Here is a 14925-nt window from a genome sequence, read left to right as displayed (position 1 = left end):
CACACACAAAAATGAATGGTTTATGAAAGAAATGCATATTTCTGAATTAAACCAAATTATACTCACCCCCCAAAAGAACCCCACAAAAAAGAGTGAAGAATGAAAGCCATGAGGAAATTGAGAACACGTTTGAAAAACCCTAAGTCCAACCTGAGAGCCAGTTTGGTGTAGTGGGTAAGGCACCAGGCTATAAACCAGGAGACCATGAGTTCTAGTATACTATTAAAATTCTCATTGTGTTTATCCATTTGTCTGTTTGTACCCCAAAGTTAGCACAAACGGTGCATTATACCACAACAATTTTTGAGTCAAGGTACCACAAATCCACTCACTTAAAGAATGCAGAAAAAATCCAGCACCCATTTCTCCTGTGGAATTGAAATTTCCAGGATGTTCAGACATTTATTTGCAAAGTTGTGGCCATTGCAGAATTCCTGTGGTCACATAATCATGATTTCTGATGCTCCCTGCCACCTTCCCACAAGCAGAGACAATGGGGAAGCCGGCCATTGTTTTTTTTGCCTGCCTGTAGTCATTTTCAAAGCAAAGTGACAGCAGTACCTTTCAGGAAAATGTAATGCTCATTCTGGTCACATCAGACAGAACTATCTTTCTGCCCTGCCCCCTCCCCCAAAAAGGAAGAAAGGAAATAAGAGGGAAGGGGAGGAGAGAAAAGAAAAGTAATAACATAAAAATAAATAAAAAATTTTTAAAGTAAAGTTTTTTTTTAATCTTGCTTTTATTTTTTTTTAAATATATGTGATTTAGAGTTTAGCTAAATTTAGCAATAAACTATTTCAATCATATTGTATGTGTGTCTATAGGTGTCACATGTGCCATGAAGTGTAGTTTTAAAATACTTATCTATTGTAAAGCATATATATACATGGATAGGAGAAAGTATAAAGGTTAATTTTAATTAATTAATTTTTACTTTGACCAAATTTAGTTTATGCCCTTGGCTGTGTCCACTTTTTGGAGTGTACTTTCCAAAATTAAAGAAAACAATACAACATAATACAATACAAAAAAAACAAACATTTTATGTTGTAGAAGGAAGAGATGGGACCAGATGATATAACCCTCTACTCTCGCTGCCACAGCTGCCCTCCTGATGTGGAAGAAGGCTTCTGCCTTCCCTCACCCTTCTTGTGTGGCCAAAGATGGGATCTGTAACCTTGCAGGCCTCCCCCTGGCCTGATTGGCTAACAGCTTAGATCTATGGGGTATAAATGGGGCTGTAAAAGGTGACTGCCTTGCAGAATTTACTTATTGGTTGGGGTCCCTTATGTCAACAGTAGTTTATTGGCTGCTCTCCCCTGATTTGGCCACTAGCAGAAATGTTATGAAAGTTGAGACATGCTGAGATTGCGATCACTTCCCTTTACTTTTGGGTGTAGACCTCCCCTTTAAATTAGCACAACCCGTAGACCGATTTGAATTTCCTGTTGAAATACAGACACAATTCTTACCCATAAGTGGAATAAAAAATGGGATACTTTCTTCCCTGACATTTTAAATGCCTCTAGAATGAAAAATCGCACATTGATTATAAGTACAAGGACGGGCCCTCAGTTATTTGAAAATGATAATCTACTCATTCAGGTTATTCAGAATCAGGTCGCCAAGCAGATGGAGAAGCTTCAGTTAAGACAAAAGCGCAGATAGAAACAATGGTTTGACCAGGAATGGGTGGCTGCTGAAAGAGTTCTAATCACTGCCTACAAAATTTATCAATGAGCTCCTGCACAAGTATCAGCATAGAAAGAAAGAAAGAAAGAAAGAAAGAAAGAAAGAAAGAAAGAAAGAAAGAAAGAAAGAAAGAAAGAAAGAAAGAAAGAAAGAAAATATAAATCACTTCTAAAAACTAAAAAAAAAAAAAAATGGAGACTGCAATGAAACAGGGGCAACAGCTGACCACTGCAGCCCAAAACAAAAATTCCTCCTTCTTCTGGCATATGATGGCAGGCCAGCTTATATCACATTTCCAGTCAGGTCCCTCGAGGGGTCTGGGAAGCCCATTTCAGAACTTCATGTGATTCTCAGTCAGAGGAAATCCCAGCCTCACATTCAAGTAATGACAACCTTCCAGACTGGCCACTTGTCTCTGAAGCTGATGTGGGGGAAAAAAAAACTTAAACTAGAAAAGGCTCCCCAGTATTGTCATATCCCATCTGAAGCCCTGAAATAAATAATAATATTTATTAAATGTAAGGTGATTTAATAAATAATAAATAATAAATCTCAAGCTGGCTGGTGGGCTCCAGTTTTGGCCTCCCGTTTCACATATATTGAGCAATCTAGAAACATACTACCTGGGTAGTAGCCATAATTGCTCCAATCTTTACGAAAGATGACAGGAGTAATCCTGCCAATTACTGCCCCACAAGCCTGCTGAGTATTATCAGCAAGCATTATGCCCACCACTTGGACTGGAAACTCCAAGAATGGCTGGTGAATGAAGCTACTCAACATTACATCACATCCTTGTCCTACAACTTCTAATTTAACAATATACAATTGGGTGTAATGGATTAGCTGGTAACATCTATGTTACTATTTTGGTATATAATTAAGGGTTTATTATTTCTGGTGATTTTTAAGTTTTTTGGAGTTTAATTTTCATTCTTTTTTTTTGTAATGTTTAATTGTTAATTGGATTGTGATTTTGATTATTAAGATAGGGATCAGGGGGATTATGTTTAAATGAAAAGGGGGACTAAAATGCTTATGTTGCTAGTTATGTCTGTTAATCTTTACATATTTTGTTAATTTATTAGGGAGAGCTAAGGATTTAGAGATTGGTTCCCAGAAAATGGGGTGAAGTATGGAATGGATATGTATTTCATAGGAATGTTGTTAATGTTGTATATACGTGCTGGAAATGAAGGGGGGTGTTACTACTTCTTACTATTTCTTTGTATTTTTTTCTTCTTTTTCGTATATATTTTTAATCTATTTTGTATTTGATTATTGTATTAGTATTATCTGTTTTATATAATCTTCAATAACATTATTAAAAAAAAGAAACTTCTGATACAGATATTAATTTTTCAATGGTCAAAAAAGGTGAATCTCCAATTCCTTATTCCATGCAGCCTTTAAAATTTACATATCAAATGTATTTATAAATAACAATTATTTGGAAAAAAATAATGCGGGGCCTATCTCATAAGATTTAGTAATGATGATGATGATGTTGATTACTGATTTATGTGTCTCTGTAGCTAAACATAACACTGGTGCAAATGTCAAGTAATATTGTAGTTACAATTTTGTTCCAAAATTAAAATCACAGCATCTATATAGTTTCCCATATAGCAAGTCTTTTTATCAATGCTAAGGTCTACATGACTCCATGGTATAATTTCGGCATGAGAAAAAGAATCAAATTAAAATTTTCAAAAATGACATACCACAATTTTCAAATAGATTTAATTGTGTCAGGAGACTAATTTATTCTCTTACATTTTAAATCCCAAATGCTGCAATTAATGCTATGTATGAACATTTCAAATGAGCCAGGTAAGGAGAATTTATACCAAGTGAAGCCATTCAATATCATACAATCTGGTATTCGTCAAAAGGTAGGTAACACGAAGAATGACACATTTCTAGATCAGGGATGCCAAAGGCCCTATCTTTAACAGCTACACCTTTTTCCATTTCTGAACTGAAGAACCCATAGAATTGAGTATATTGGGTTTTTGAAAACTTTTTCCAGAAAATTCCCCACACAGCCCAAATTTGATCCTTAAATATCAATCATAACAATATCTATATCACAGGGTTTAAACGCCTCTTTGTATCAGTTATAATGTGTTGAACCTGTAAACCAAGATGTATGTCTTGGTGACTTCTCCTCTGGGTTACTGAAATACATAGTATATGGTGTTACCCTTGAAAACTATTCAGATGTTTGAGCTGGCCCCAAATGAGGCGGCACAAGTATTTATGGATATGCCACGAGAACGCCCTATAAGAGCTTTGCTGCATGAACTGTAGAGGTGATCCGTAGGCTTCTGGATGCAATCAAGGTGCTGGTTGTCAAATATAAAATCCTTCATGGCACACTGCTCAAATAGCAAGGGAACAACGTTTTGCTGTGGTGCCTGCTTGTCCTGCCATATATGACAGAATAATTATGTTTTCGATCCCATCTATCAAACTGTGCCATCTAATGGGGCCCAGTAGCCGTGTCTTCTCTGACTTGGCTGTTTCCTCAGATTCTGGGGCAAGGGATGGTTTGGGATTGCTATGAATTGGTTTTGTTTTTATTTGATTGTTTCCCTGTTTGGTCATCTTTTCTTTCTCATGATTCTGTTACTTTGACTTTTTATATTTTTAATAAGTATGGAACCCAGAGTTATTTTGTGAGAGAGATAGATGATAGATATAGATAGTTCAACATGTTACATCACCTACAAGCATAATATATTTCCATTCTATTTTCCTGATCAATCTTCCTATCATGATTGCCACCTCTCCGAAAGATGGCTGGGAACATCTCCTACCCAGAAAAATCTTTCCCAATCTCCAATTTTCAAGATAATACACAGCAAATATGTTTGAAATGGTCTCACAAGTATTTTAGGGATTACTTATACCACAAAGAACTCAGAATATATCTGCACATCATCCTGTTGTTATTTAAAGAAGAATCCAAAGCATCTCATTTTCTAAGGACAACTGGACAACGTCCTGCATGAATAGCAGCAACATTCTTCTGAGTATTAATTAACAGTAGTTATGCTGAAGTTGAACCTCCCACCACATAAAACCAAGATAATTTGTAGAAGAATTTGATAACGTACCTTACTTAATATAAAAATAAAACTTTATAAAGTCGAAACAGCTTAGATTTTCATTGCTGAAATACTGATAAGTTCAGATTTACTGCTCATCTATTTTTCATTATAGAATATGCAAATCAGTCATCTCTCCCCCCCCCTTCCTACCCCCCTCCTATTATAATAATGATTTAAGGAGTTTTGTTTGTTGCTGCTGCTGCTCTCATTTTTAATTCTACTCCATAGCACCTTTTTTATACTATCAATGGAGATAGTTTTCTTTAAAAACAAGCACACACAAAAAAAAAACTTTGGGGAATAGCAAGAAAAATTAGATAAACTCTCATGGAAATGCAGCACAGCATAAAATGTTACTGATGGCTTTAGAAAGACAATAAGAAAAAAAAAGAAATCTGCATGAATAAACATGGATAAAGATGGTGAGTCATTCACTTATTTTTATTTTGAATTATCTATTATTTCTACATTTCTTCCTTTAAATAGTCATAAGCCTTGACTGCCCTTTCCTTTATAATTCCAACAAATAAACATTATAAGTGTTAGCTGCCTATAGAGGCATGATTCTTCAGGCACTTTAACTTAAGGAGAGAGATGAAAATAAACAGCATTAGAACTTAATACATCTTAACTAAATCTAGCAACAACAACAAAAAAGCAATTCCTTTCCCCACAATTCCCACCCCCACATTCAGTTACTATACAGACATTCTTCACTTATTCAGTTTAAAGGCTGAGATTTGGTTGCGTATAAGGCTTTACCATGGCTTCCTGTAATCTTATTTCAAGTTCTTTTCCTTTAATCACTTTAAATATGCCCTCATTTTCACTTTCAATTTATCCTTAAAACCTAGGGCTGTATCAACCATTTAAATCCGACTCTTTGAAAACATTTTCATTCACTTTCTAAACAAGGTGACCACATAGAGTTCTTAATTCAAATTAAGTTGTCAAATAGAAATAAAAGCTCTGATTTGAAGCCATTCTTCATAATCCTCATTTTGTGTAGAACAAGATAGAGATGAGAAGGTCATTCAAAGGAGATTGACTATATATATATATATATATTCAAATACAGCAGTTCATTGCAGCCATTTAACAAGAAACTTTAAAATGGTGGCTTAAAAAGTAATGAAACAAAAACAACAATCTCCATCCACACTTGCCAAAATAATTACATATGGCTAATTCCAGCACAAATAAGATGTTTCTCTAACAATTAAAGGAAGGAGTTTAGCAGAGATCGAAATTCTGAGTTTGGCTAAATTTACAAAACTCAAATACACAATTCTAGAGCTATTCCTGTAAAACAAAATCAAAGCCTGTTCTATGAATATAAAAAAAATTGTGCATTATGATACATTGAACTCATTTCAACAAATAATGGTACCATATTATACCTGCCTGAACTGTTCCAATTAAAGATGAAGAAACTGATTGAAAAAAAGGGAAAGAAAAAGAGAAGGAGGGAGACAGCAACCTCAAACATGTCCCATTGACAAGGTTAAATGCACTTGGATTCAAAACCAACCCCAGCAGCTTTTATCTGACTTGATCAAAAAGATCTGTTTCTTTTTAATCTCCCAGTTCTGAGAAAATTAGTGTAAGAAAATATTATTAAACAAACAAGCAAACTTAAATACTCTAAGCCCAAGACTATAAAATAATGCCGTAAGACCTGACAGTGGTTAAACATCTGCAAGATCCATCACCCTGAACTTTAAGCAAACAAAATTACAGAATGCTATTCCTCAGAATGTTTTAATGAAATAATTAATATATTCTTCACTAAATGTTAATCCAGTACTCTCCAAATCATTCGAAATAGAATTGAATAGGAACATTTTTTTTCTTTTTCTTCTAGGTGTATAATTATTATCAATGGAAAATGACACATCTGAGTTTCTTCTCTTGGAATTCTCAAAAATTTGGGAGCTACAGATTATGCACATAGTTTTACTGCTGATACTGTATTTAATGACGGTAACAGGGAACCTTCTCATCATCTCTGCTGTTATTTCTGACCATCACCTTCACACCCCCATGTACTTCTTCCTGATGAATTTAGCCATGCAGGACATTGGTTCTGTTTCAGTCATTATCCCCAAAGCTGCTTTTAATAATCTGATGAAGATAAGGACTATTTCTCACTCTGGATGTGTTGCCCAAGTCCTCTTGTTCTTCTTTTTCCTGAGCTGTGATGTTTCCCTCCTTACTGTCATGGCCTATGACCGGTATGTTGCCATTTGTAATCCTTTGCGATATGAAATGATAATGAACAGGAAGGCTTGCACTAAAATTGTTGGTAATGTATGGACTGCCAGCCTTCTCAGTGCTTCATTACACACTATTGTCACTTTTAGTATTCGTTTCTGCTCTAATATTATCAACCAGTTCTTCTGTGAAATCCCATATTTACTTAAGATTGCCTGTTCTGGTTTATATGAAACTGAAATTGGAGTTATAATCTTTGGTGCTATATTAGTAATTGGTTGTTTTGCATTTGTCATTGTCACTTATGTGCATGTCTTCTCTGCTGTCCTGCGAATTCCTTCTGTTCAAGGAAGGAAAAAGGCCTTCTCTACTTGCCTACCACACCTCATAGTCTTCTCCCTATTCGTGTTTACTGGTTCTTTTGTTTACCTAAAGCCTATATCTGACAGTCCATCATTCCTTGACTTCATAATAACAATAACATATTCCGTTATTCCATCCATGTTGAATCCATTAATCTACAGCATGAGAAACAAAGATATCAAAGTTGCTCTTTCAAGACTTTTTGGTCAGAAGTTATTGTTTTGTTAAGGAGAATGGGCTGTGCATCTACCTATTTTTGAGTTTCAACAGGAAAGTAAGAAAGCAGACATAGGGTATAAATACTTATGAAACCGTCTCCCACTTTCTAATAGATTACCTTAAGTTGGAAAGTTTATTTTATTCAGTTATGAGATTGGACTCATCTCAGTTAGGACTGAATATTGTTATGGTCCAAGGAGACAGCCCTGACCTTGGTGAGTGTGTGGACAAGTTTGTATAATTTTCTTGCCAACTGTCCTTTGTTTGACCTGTTTTTCTTTTTTCTTTTTAATTCCAACCTCTGTCTCTCTCTCACACACACACACACAAACACACACATACAGAGAGAGAGAGAGCGCAGAGAGATTGCCTAAACAATCTCTTCCTGAGCTGTTTTTCTCTGCAGTGCAGCATGTCCTTAAAAAGTGATTACCATGAGTTAGCAAGCTCAGCTCTGTTACCTTAAGGAGTTGATTAGAATCCAACTGGCTTAACTATGTCTGGGCATATAATAATTGAAATAAAATGTAGAGCTTACCATCTCTAATTCCTCTTTATAGTATGTGATGTTAAAAATTGCCAAGTCAGCAGGATGAGTTAGAAAGGATATCATTAATAACAGAGATATATAAATATGGTAATCTCAGTTCCCAATGATTATGGAGAAGGTGGAGTACATGCTGTAGTCTACAATTTTCTGTAATTATTTAATCAATTCTGCAATTGTGTAACCAATTCCATAATTCTGTAACTGAGCTGTATTTCTCCTAGCAGCACATAGTATATCACCAAGGTTAGTCCATATACATTGCCTGAGACAGTTCTTGATACACGTAAGATAATGTGGATAGATTTGAGCCCAGATGAAATAGCAAATTAGCTATTTCAAATTAAATTTCAAATATGGTACAAGTGAACTGGAATTCCAAAAGAGAGAAAGAGAGAAAGAGAGAGAGGAGAGGAGAGGAGAGGATTAAAAATTAATAATAAAAAAAAATAAAATATTAAAAACATTTTTAATCTTGTTTTTCATTTTTTTTAAATAAGTGTGATTTAGAGTTTAGCTACATTTAGCAATAAAATATATGAATCACATTTTTTGTGCGTATATGTGTTGCACGTGCCCTGAGTTACAATTGTAAACTTTTTATCCACTGTAGTACATACACAGTGCATATATCCATAGAAGGATACATTTCATTTCATTTGATTTTAATTAGTTTATTTTTCTTGGATCAAATTTAGTTCATGATTCTGACCATGGTCATTTTTTGGAGTATGCTTTCTAAAAATTGGAACAATACAATACAAAAAATCATCAGTCCTTTTCCTAAATAATCTACAGTATTTGCCCTGCTATTTTCATCCCATTTGTAATTCTAATAACTAGCTAGATAGATATGTTTGGGTTTTGTTTTTTTTTAAGTTAGTTGAGGCAACAATGACTACTAGTTCCTTATATACATACCCCTTTCCCTGGTTATATATTCTATTTAAGATCAAAGACTCATGTATAAGTTTACATATTTCCTTTCTGAAGTCAGAAGACAAATGCAAGACAACAGCATCTAAGTAAGAAGGAAAGCAAACCTCAAACTGGTCCAAAAAGCCTTAATTATTATTTTTTTTCTAACCCCTTGTTTAAATTAATTAAATAGAACAGAGGGAAAAAAATTAAACTGTAAAGCAATGTGTGTCTATACATGTATATACTGTTTTACACATCAGGCTCATTAAACTATTAGCATATTTTATTGTAATTGTCCATCTATAATCTATATCTGTAGCCTCAAGTAACATCAGGCCTTCAATTCACAAGTCTCAAGTAACATCAGGTCTTTAATTCACTAGGTAATTGTGAACATAAGTTTATATTTTCATTGTTGAAGTACTAGTCTCTTAACAATAAGAAGAGTTCAAAGAATCTATTCCTGCTGTGCTGCAATCATCTTCCATGTACAGTGGTACTTCGGGTTACGAACTTAAATCCATTTCGTGACTCTGGTCGCAACCCGAATTGGTCGTAACCCGAAGCAAATTTTCCCATAAGGTTCAATGTAAATACCGTTAATCCATTCTGACCCCTCCGAATTTGGTTGCAACCCAAAGCAAATTTCCCCATAAGGTTCAATGTAAATATGGTTAATCCGTTCTGAAACATATGCATTTTATTTTTAAACCACAAAAACATGAAAAAAAACTGCAACTGGCACAGTATGAAGAGGGAGAATGGGGTGGGGAGGCAGTTATTGTTTGGAGGGAGAGTCCCCTTCAGGGGTTTCCTCTCTTCTTTGCCTCTTAGCTGCAGGCTCAGTTCTGGGGAAAAACCTGTCTAAAGTCAGTTGTTTTTTCCTGTGCTGCATAACCCTCCGGAAATGAGAGAACACGTTATCGTTCATCATGTTCAACACTCTGCTTGTCACAGTTCTGTTGGGGTGGTGCTTCTCAATGAAATCCTGGCACTCATTCCATTTCTCCATGATGGACTTTATCGCATCACTGCCCACCTCCTCCCCCTCCTCCTCTTCCTCAGTGGAATGCTCCTCGCCAAGCACTTTCTGTTGCTCATTCTGGAGCTCAGCAAGTTCTTCCGTGGTCAGCTCCTCCTTATGGTCCTCAACAAGCTCCTCTATGTCTGCATCATCCACAACCAGACCCATGCTCTTGCCCATGGACACAATCTCCTCCATTACCTGTGCATCAGACCCTTCAAAGTCACATTCAGCGACACATTCTGGCCACAGTTTCCTCCAGGCTGAGTTTAAGGTCTGGCAGGTGACATCTTCCCAGGCTTTGTCAATGAGGCTGATGCAGTGGAGGACATTGAAATGTTTCTTCCAAAACTCTTTCAGAGTGAAGGATGTTTCCTCAGTGACATTGAAACACCTGGTGAAGAGCGCCTTTGTGTAGAGCTTCTTAAAGTTGCAGATCACTTGCTGGTCCATGGGCTGCAGAAGAGGTGTCATGTTGGTGGGGGAGGAACTTGACCTTTATAAAGTCATACTCGGCATCCATATCATCCACCAAGGCTGGAGGGTGTGCCGGGGCATTGTCCATCAAAAGAAGGCACCGTTCAGGCAGCTGGTTGTCAGACAGGTATTTTTTAATGCTGGGTGCAAACACCTCATGCAGCCATTCCATGAACAACTGCCTTGTGACCCATGCTCTTGCATTGGCCCTCCACATGACAGGCAGTCTGGCCTTGTTCACATTGTGTTCCCTGAATGCACGAGGGGTCTGGGAATGGTACACCAGCAGCGGCTTAATCTTCAGGTCGCTGCTTGCGTTCACACACAGCAAAAGGGTCAATCTGTCCTTCATGGGCTTGTGCCCTGGCAGTGCCTTTTCCTCCTGCGTGATGTAGGTTCTGTTCGGCCTCTTCTTCCAGAAGAGCCCTGTCTCGTCGCAGTTGAACACTTGCTGAGCGACGTATCCTTACGCCTTCATGAAGTCCTCAAAGTCTTTCTGGTAGGCTTCTGCAGCAGCCTTGTCAGAACTGGAAGCCTCACCATGTCTTGCCACACTGTGGATGCCACTTCTCTTTCGGAATTTCTCAAACCAGCCTCTGCTGGCTTTAAATTCCTCACTTGCTGCACTGGTAGAGGGGTTTTCCCGCAGTAAATCAATCACTGTGCAGCTTCCTGGCTTTTTCACAGATGATAGCTTCACTCACGCTATCACCTGCCAGCTGTTTCTCATTCAGCCACACCAACAACAGCTTTTCCACCTCTTCCAGCACTTGTGTCCTCTGCCTCGTTAAGATCGTGACTCCTCTTGCCACATCAGCTCCTCTGATGGCATCTTTATTCTTCAGAATAGTCGAGATGGTCGACTTCGCCATCTTGTACTCCGAGGCCAGATCAGTCACACGAATACCACGATCGTGCTTCTCTATAATTTCCTTCTTCAGCTCGATCGTCACTTTTTTCTTCAAAGCCGTATTCTTGCCAAGCCCGCTCTGCATTTTCTTTGGAGCCATGCCGACAAGCACACCAAAAACCTTCCAAAATGCCACAAAACACACCACAAAACACACCACAAGCCTCACCGAACATCTCCTTGCTACCGCGATCTTGCCCATAGGAAGCCGCGACCATGTGGCAGCAGGGAAATGGCTGTGGATCCGGTTCGTAACCCAAGGTAATTTTTTTCGGCCGGAGCTGGTCGTAACCCGAAAAGTTCGTTAACAGAGGCATTTGTAACCCGAGGTACCACTGTACTAGATGTATATTTAAAAAAAATCTCAGATCAAATAGTGTATGGAACTACTCTTTCCCAGAACAAAACAACATGAGTACATTGCAAAAACTTCCCTGTAAATAAAGCATTATTCTCACTGCATTGCCAAAAACATAGTTTACTGATTCCTGTGCCATATTAATGCAGTGGAGTTCAATAAGTCAGAAATAGTGTAAGATCTATTGAAATTTTTGATACAGATATTAAGTTAGTTTCCCAACCTTCAGACAAAATGTCAATCTCCAATTACTTATTCCATGCAGTCTTTAAAATATGCATATCAGTTTTATTTATAAATAACAATTATTTGCAAAAAAAATAATGGTGGGTTGTCTCATAAGAAGTAGTTATTTTTTTTAATAATGTATGTGTCTCTATAGCTAAAATTTAAACTAGTCGCAATACCAATGAATATCGCAGTTATAGTCACTACCAGTGGCAACAAAAAAATGACATTTAGCCTAATCATAGAAAATGATTAAAAATTTTGCAACACCCAATCATTGTTCCAAAATTAAAATCACAGCATCTATATAGTTTCCCATATAGCAAGTCTTTTTATCAGTGCTAAGGTCTACATGACCCCATGGTGTCATTTCGGCATGAGAAAAAGAATCAAATTAAAATTTTCAAAAATGGTATACCACAATTTTCAAATAGATTTAATTAATGCCATCTGTTTAGAACCACAAATCCTACAATTAACACCATGTCAAAATTTCAAAAAGGCCATGGAAGTAGAATTTATACCAAGTGAAGCCATCCAGTACCATACAATTTGGTACTTGTCAAAAGGTAGGTAACGAAGAATGACACATTTCTAGATTAGGGATACCAAAGGTACCATCTTTAACAACTGTACCTTTTTTTTTTCAATTTCTGAATTGAAGAACCTGTAGAATTGAGGGTATATTGGGTTTTTGAAAACTTTTCCTGCAGGGAATTCCCCACACAATCTAAATTTGATCCCTAAACGTAACAACAGCTATATCAAAGGGTTTAAAACATCTCTTTATATTACTTATAATGTGTTGAAACTGTAAACTCAAATGTATGCCTTGGTGACTTCCTCTCTGGGTTACTGAAATACATACGATATGGTGCTACCCTTGAAAACTATTCAGATATTTGAGCTGGCGGCACAAGTATTTATGGATATGCCATGAGAACCCCCTGTAAGAACTTTGCTGCATGAACTGTAGAGGTGATCCGTAGGCTTCTGAATGCAATCAAGGTGCTGGTTGTCGAATACAAAATCCTTCATGACACACCCACTCAAATAGCAAGGGAACAACTTTTTGCTGTGGTGCCTGCTTGTCCTGCCATATATGACAAAATAATTATGTTTTTGATCGTATCTATCAAACTGTGCCATCTAATGGGGCCCAGTAGCCGTGTCTTCTCTGACTTGGCTGTTTCCTCAGATTCTGGGGCAAGGCAAGGTTTGGGATTGCTATGGATTGGTTTTGTTTTTATTTGATTGTTTCCCTGTTTGGTCATCTTTTCTTTCTCATGATTCTGTTACTTTGACTTTTTATGTTTTTAATCAGTATAGAACCCATATATTGATTATTTTGAGTGGGGGGGGCTGCAAATCTGAGTGAGGGCCTACAAATACATGTCTGTCTGTCTGTCTGTCTGTCTGTCTGTCTGTCTGTCTGTCTGTCTGTCTGTCTGTCTATCTATCTATCTATCTATCTATCTATCTATCTATCTATCTACTGTATCTATGAGGGGGGAAATTTTCTAATGAATCTGTATGAAAAAAATCTAGATGAGGAAAATAATGAACAGACGTTTCTCATAAATATTGTCAGTACAGCAGCTTTTTCCAATCTGTCTTTATTAAACTGTGTTTACAGAGCATACAAGCTAATTGGGACAAAAAAAAGAAGAAGAAGAAGATTGTATGTGGTATCATAAATCCCCCTATTTTGAATGTGATTGAATTCATCTAATAGTCTTCCTTCATATTTCTTCACTTTGGGAGCCAGTTCAACATTTGTGGGAAAGTTAAGCCTATGTTAATTGTTCTACTGAAGTCAACTAGGCTTAACATAAAATAACAATTTCATACAAATGTGGCTTTGCAGCAAAATTCCCTGAGATTTTGTAGTGTGATGGACAAACTCCGCAAAACCTTTCTTGAAATGTAAGAGACAGAGAGATGATAGATATAGATAGATCAATATATTAAATCACCTACAAGCATAATATATTTCCATTGTATTTTCATGATCAATCTTCCTATCGTGATTGCCACCTCTCCAAAAGATGGCTGGGAACAGCTCCTACACAGAAAAATCTTTGCCACTCTCTGATTTTTAAGATAATACACAGCAAATATGCTTGAAAAGGGCTGACAAGTATTTTTAGGGATTACTTATACCACAAAGAACTCAGAATACAGCTGCATGTCACCATCCTGTTGTTATTTAAGGAAGAATCCAAAGCATCTTATTTTCTAAGGACGACTGGACAATGTGCTCAGAACAACACAGTAATTATGCTGAAGTTGAACCTCCCACCCCATGCGACCAAAATAAATAATAGAAGGATTTGTTAAAATGCCTTCCTTAATCTAAAAATAAAACATGATAAAATTAAAACAGTTTACAATTTCATTAATTAAAAACTGATAGAGTCAGATTTACTGCTCATCTGTTTTTCATTATTGAGTCTGCAAATTACCCCCCCCCCCCATTATAATAATAAAGACACTTGGGCAATCACCTAGGGAGTTTTGTTTGCTGGGTTTGTTTGGTTTTTTTTTAATCTACTCCACAGTAGCTTTTTTATACTATTAATGGAGACAGTTTTTTTTTTTTTTTAATCTTTGGGGAAATAGGAAGAAATATTAGATAAAATCTCATGGAAATGCAGCACACCATAAAATCTTACTGATGGCTTCAGAAAGACAATAAGAAAAAAAATAAAGAAATTTGCATGAATAAACATGGATAAAGATGGTAAGGCATTTGCTTATTTTATTTTGAATTATCTATTATTTCTCTCTTTCTTCCTTTAAGTATCCATAAGTCTTTCCTTCCCTTTCCTTTGCAATTACAATTCCAACAAAATA

General features: G+C 36.5%; 1 protein-coding gene across 1 annotated transcript; it reads left to right on the top strand.

Annotated features, from left to right (window-relative positions):
• Positions 1-6686: 6686 nt before the first annotated feature.
• LOC103050268 (olfactory receptor 14L1-like) lies at positions 6687-7613 on the top strand. The gene has a single exon (XM_007442713.3). It carries the CDS (start codon positions 6690-6692, stop codon positions 7611-7613), a length of 924 nt encoding a protein of 307 aa, XP_007442775.2. The 5' UTR covers positions 6687-6689.
• Positions 7614-14925: the final 7312 nt, after the last annotated feature.

This window comes from Python bivittatus, unplaced genomic scaffold (assembly GCF_059951505.1).
Source record: "Python bivittatus isolate LINGU-HERP-01145 unplaced genomic scaffold, Pbiv_v1 ctg000470_np1212, whole genome shotgun sequence".
NCBI lineage: Eukaryota > Metazoa > Chordata > Lepidosauria > Squamata > Pythonidae > Python > Python bivittatus.
The sequence above is the reverse complement of the archived record's forward strand: the minus strand, read 5'-3'. Positions and strand labels throughout refer to the sequence as shown.

Coding starts and splice junctions, on each gene's coding strand:
- LOC103050268 (XM_007442713.3), top strand. CDS start 6,690: ATGGAAAATGACACATCTGAGTTTCTTCTCTTGGAATTCTCAAAAATT.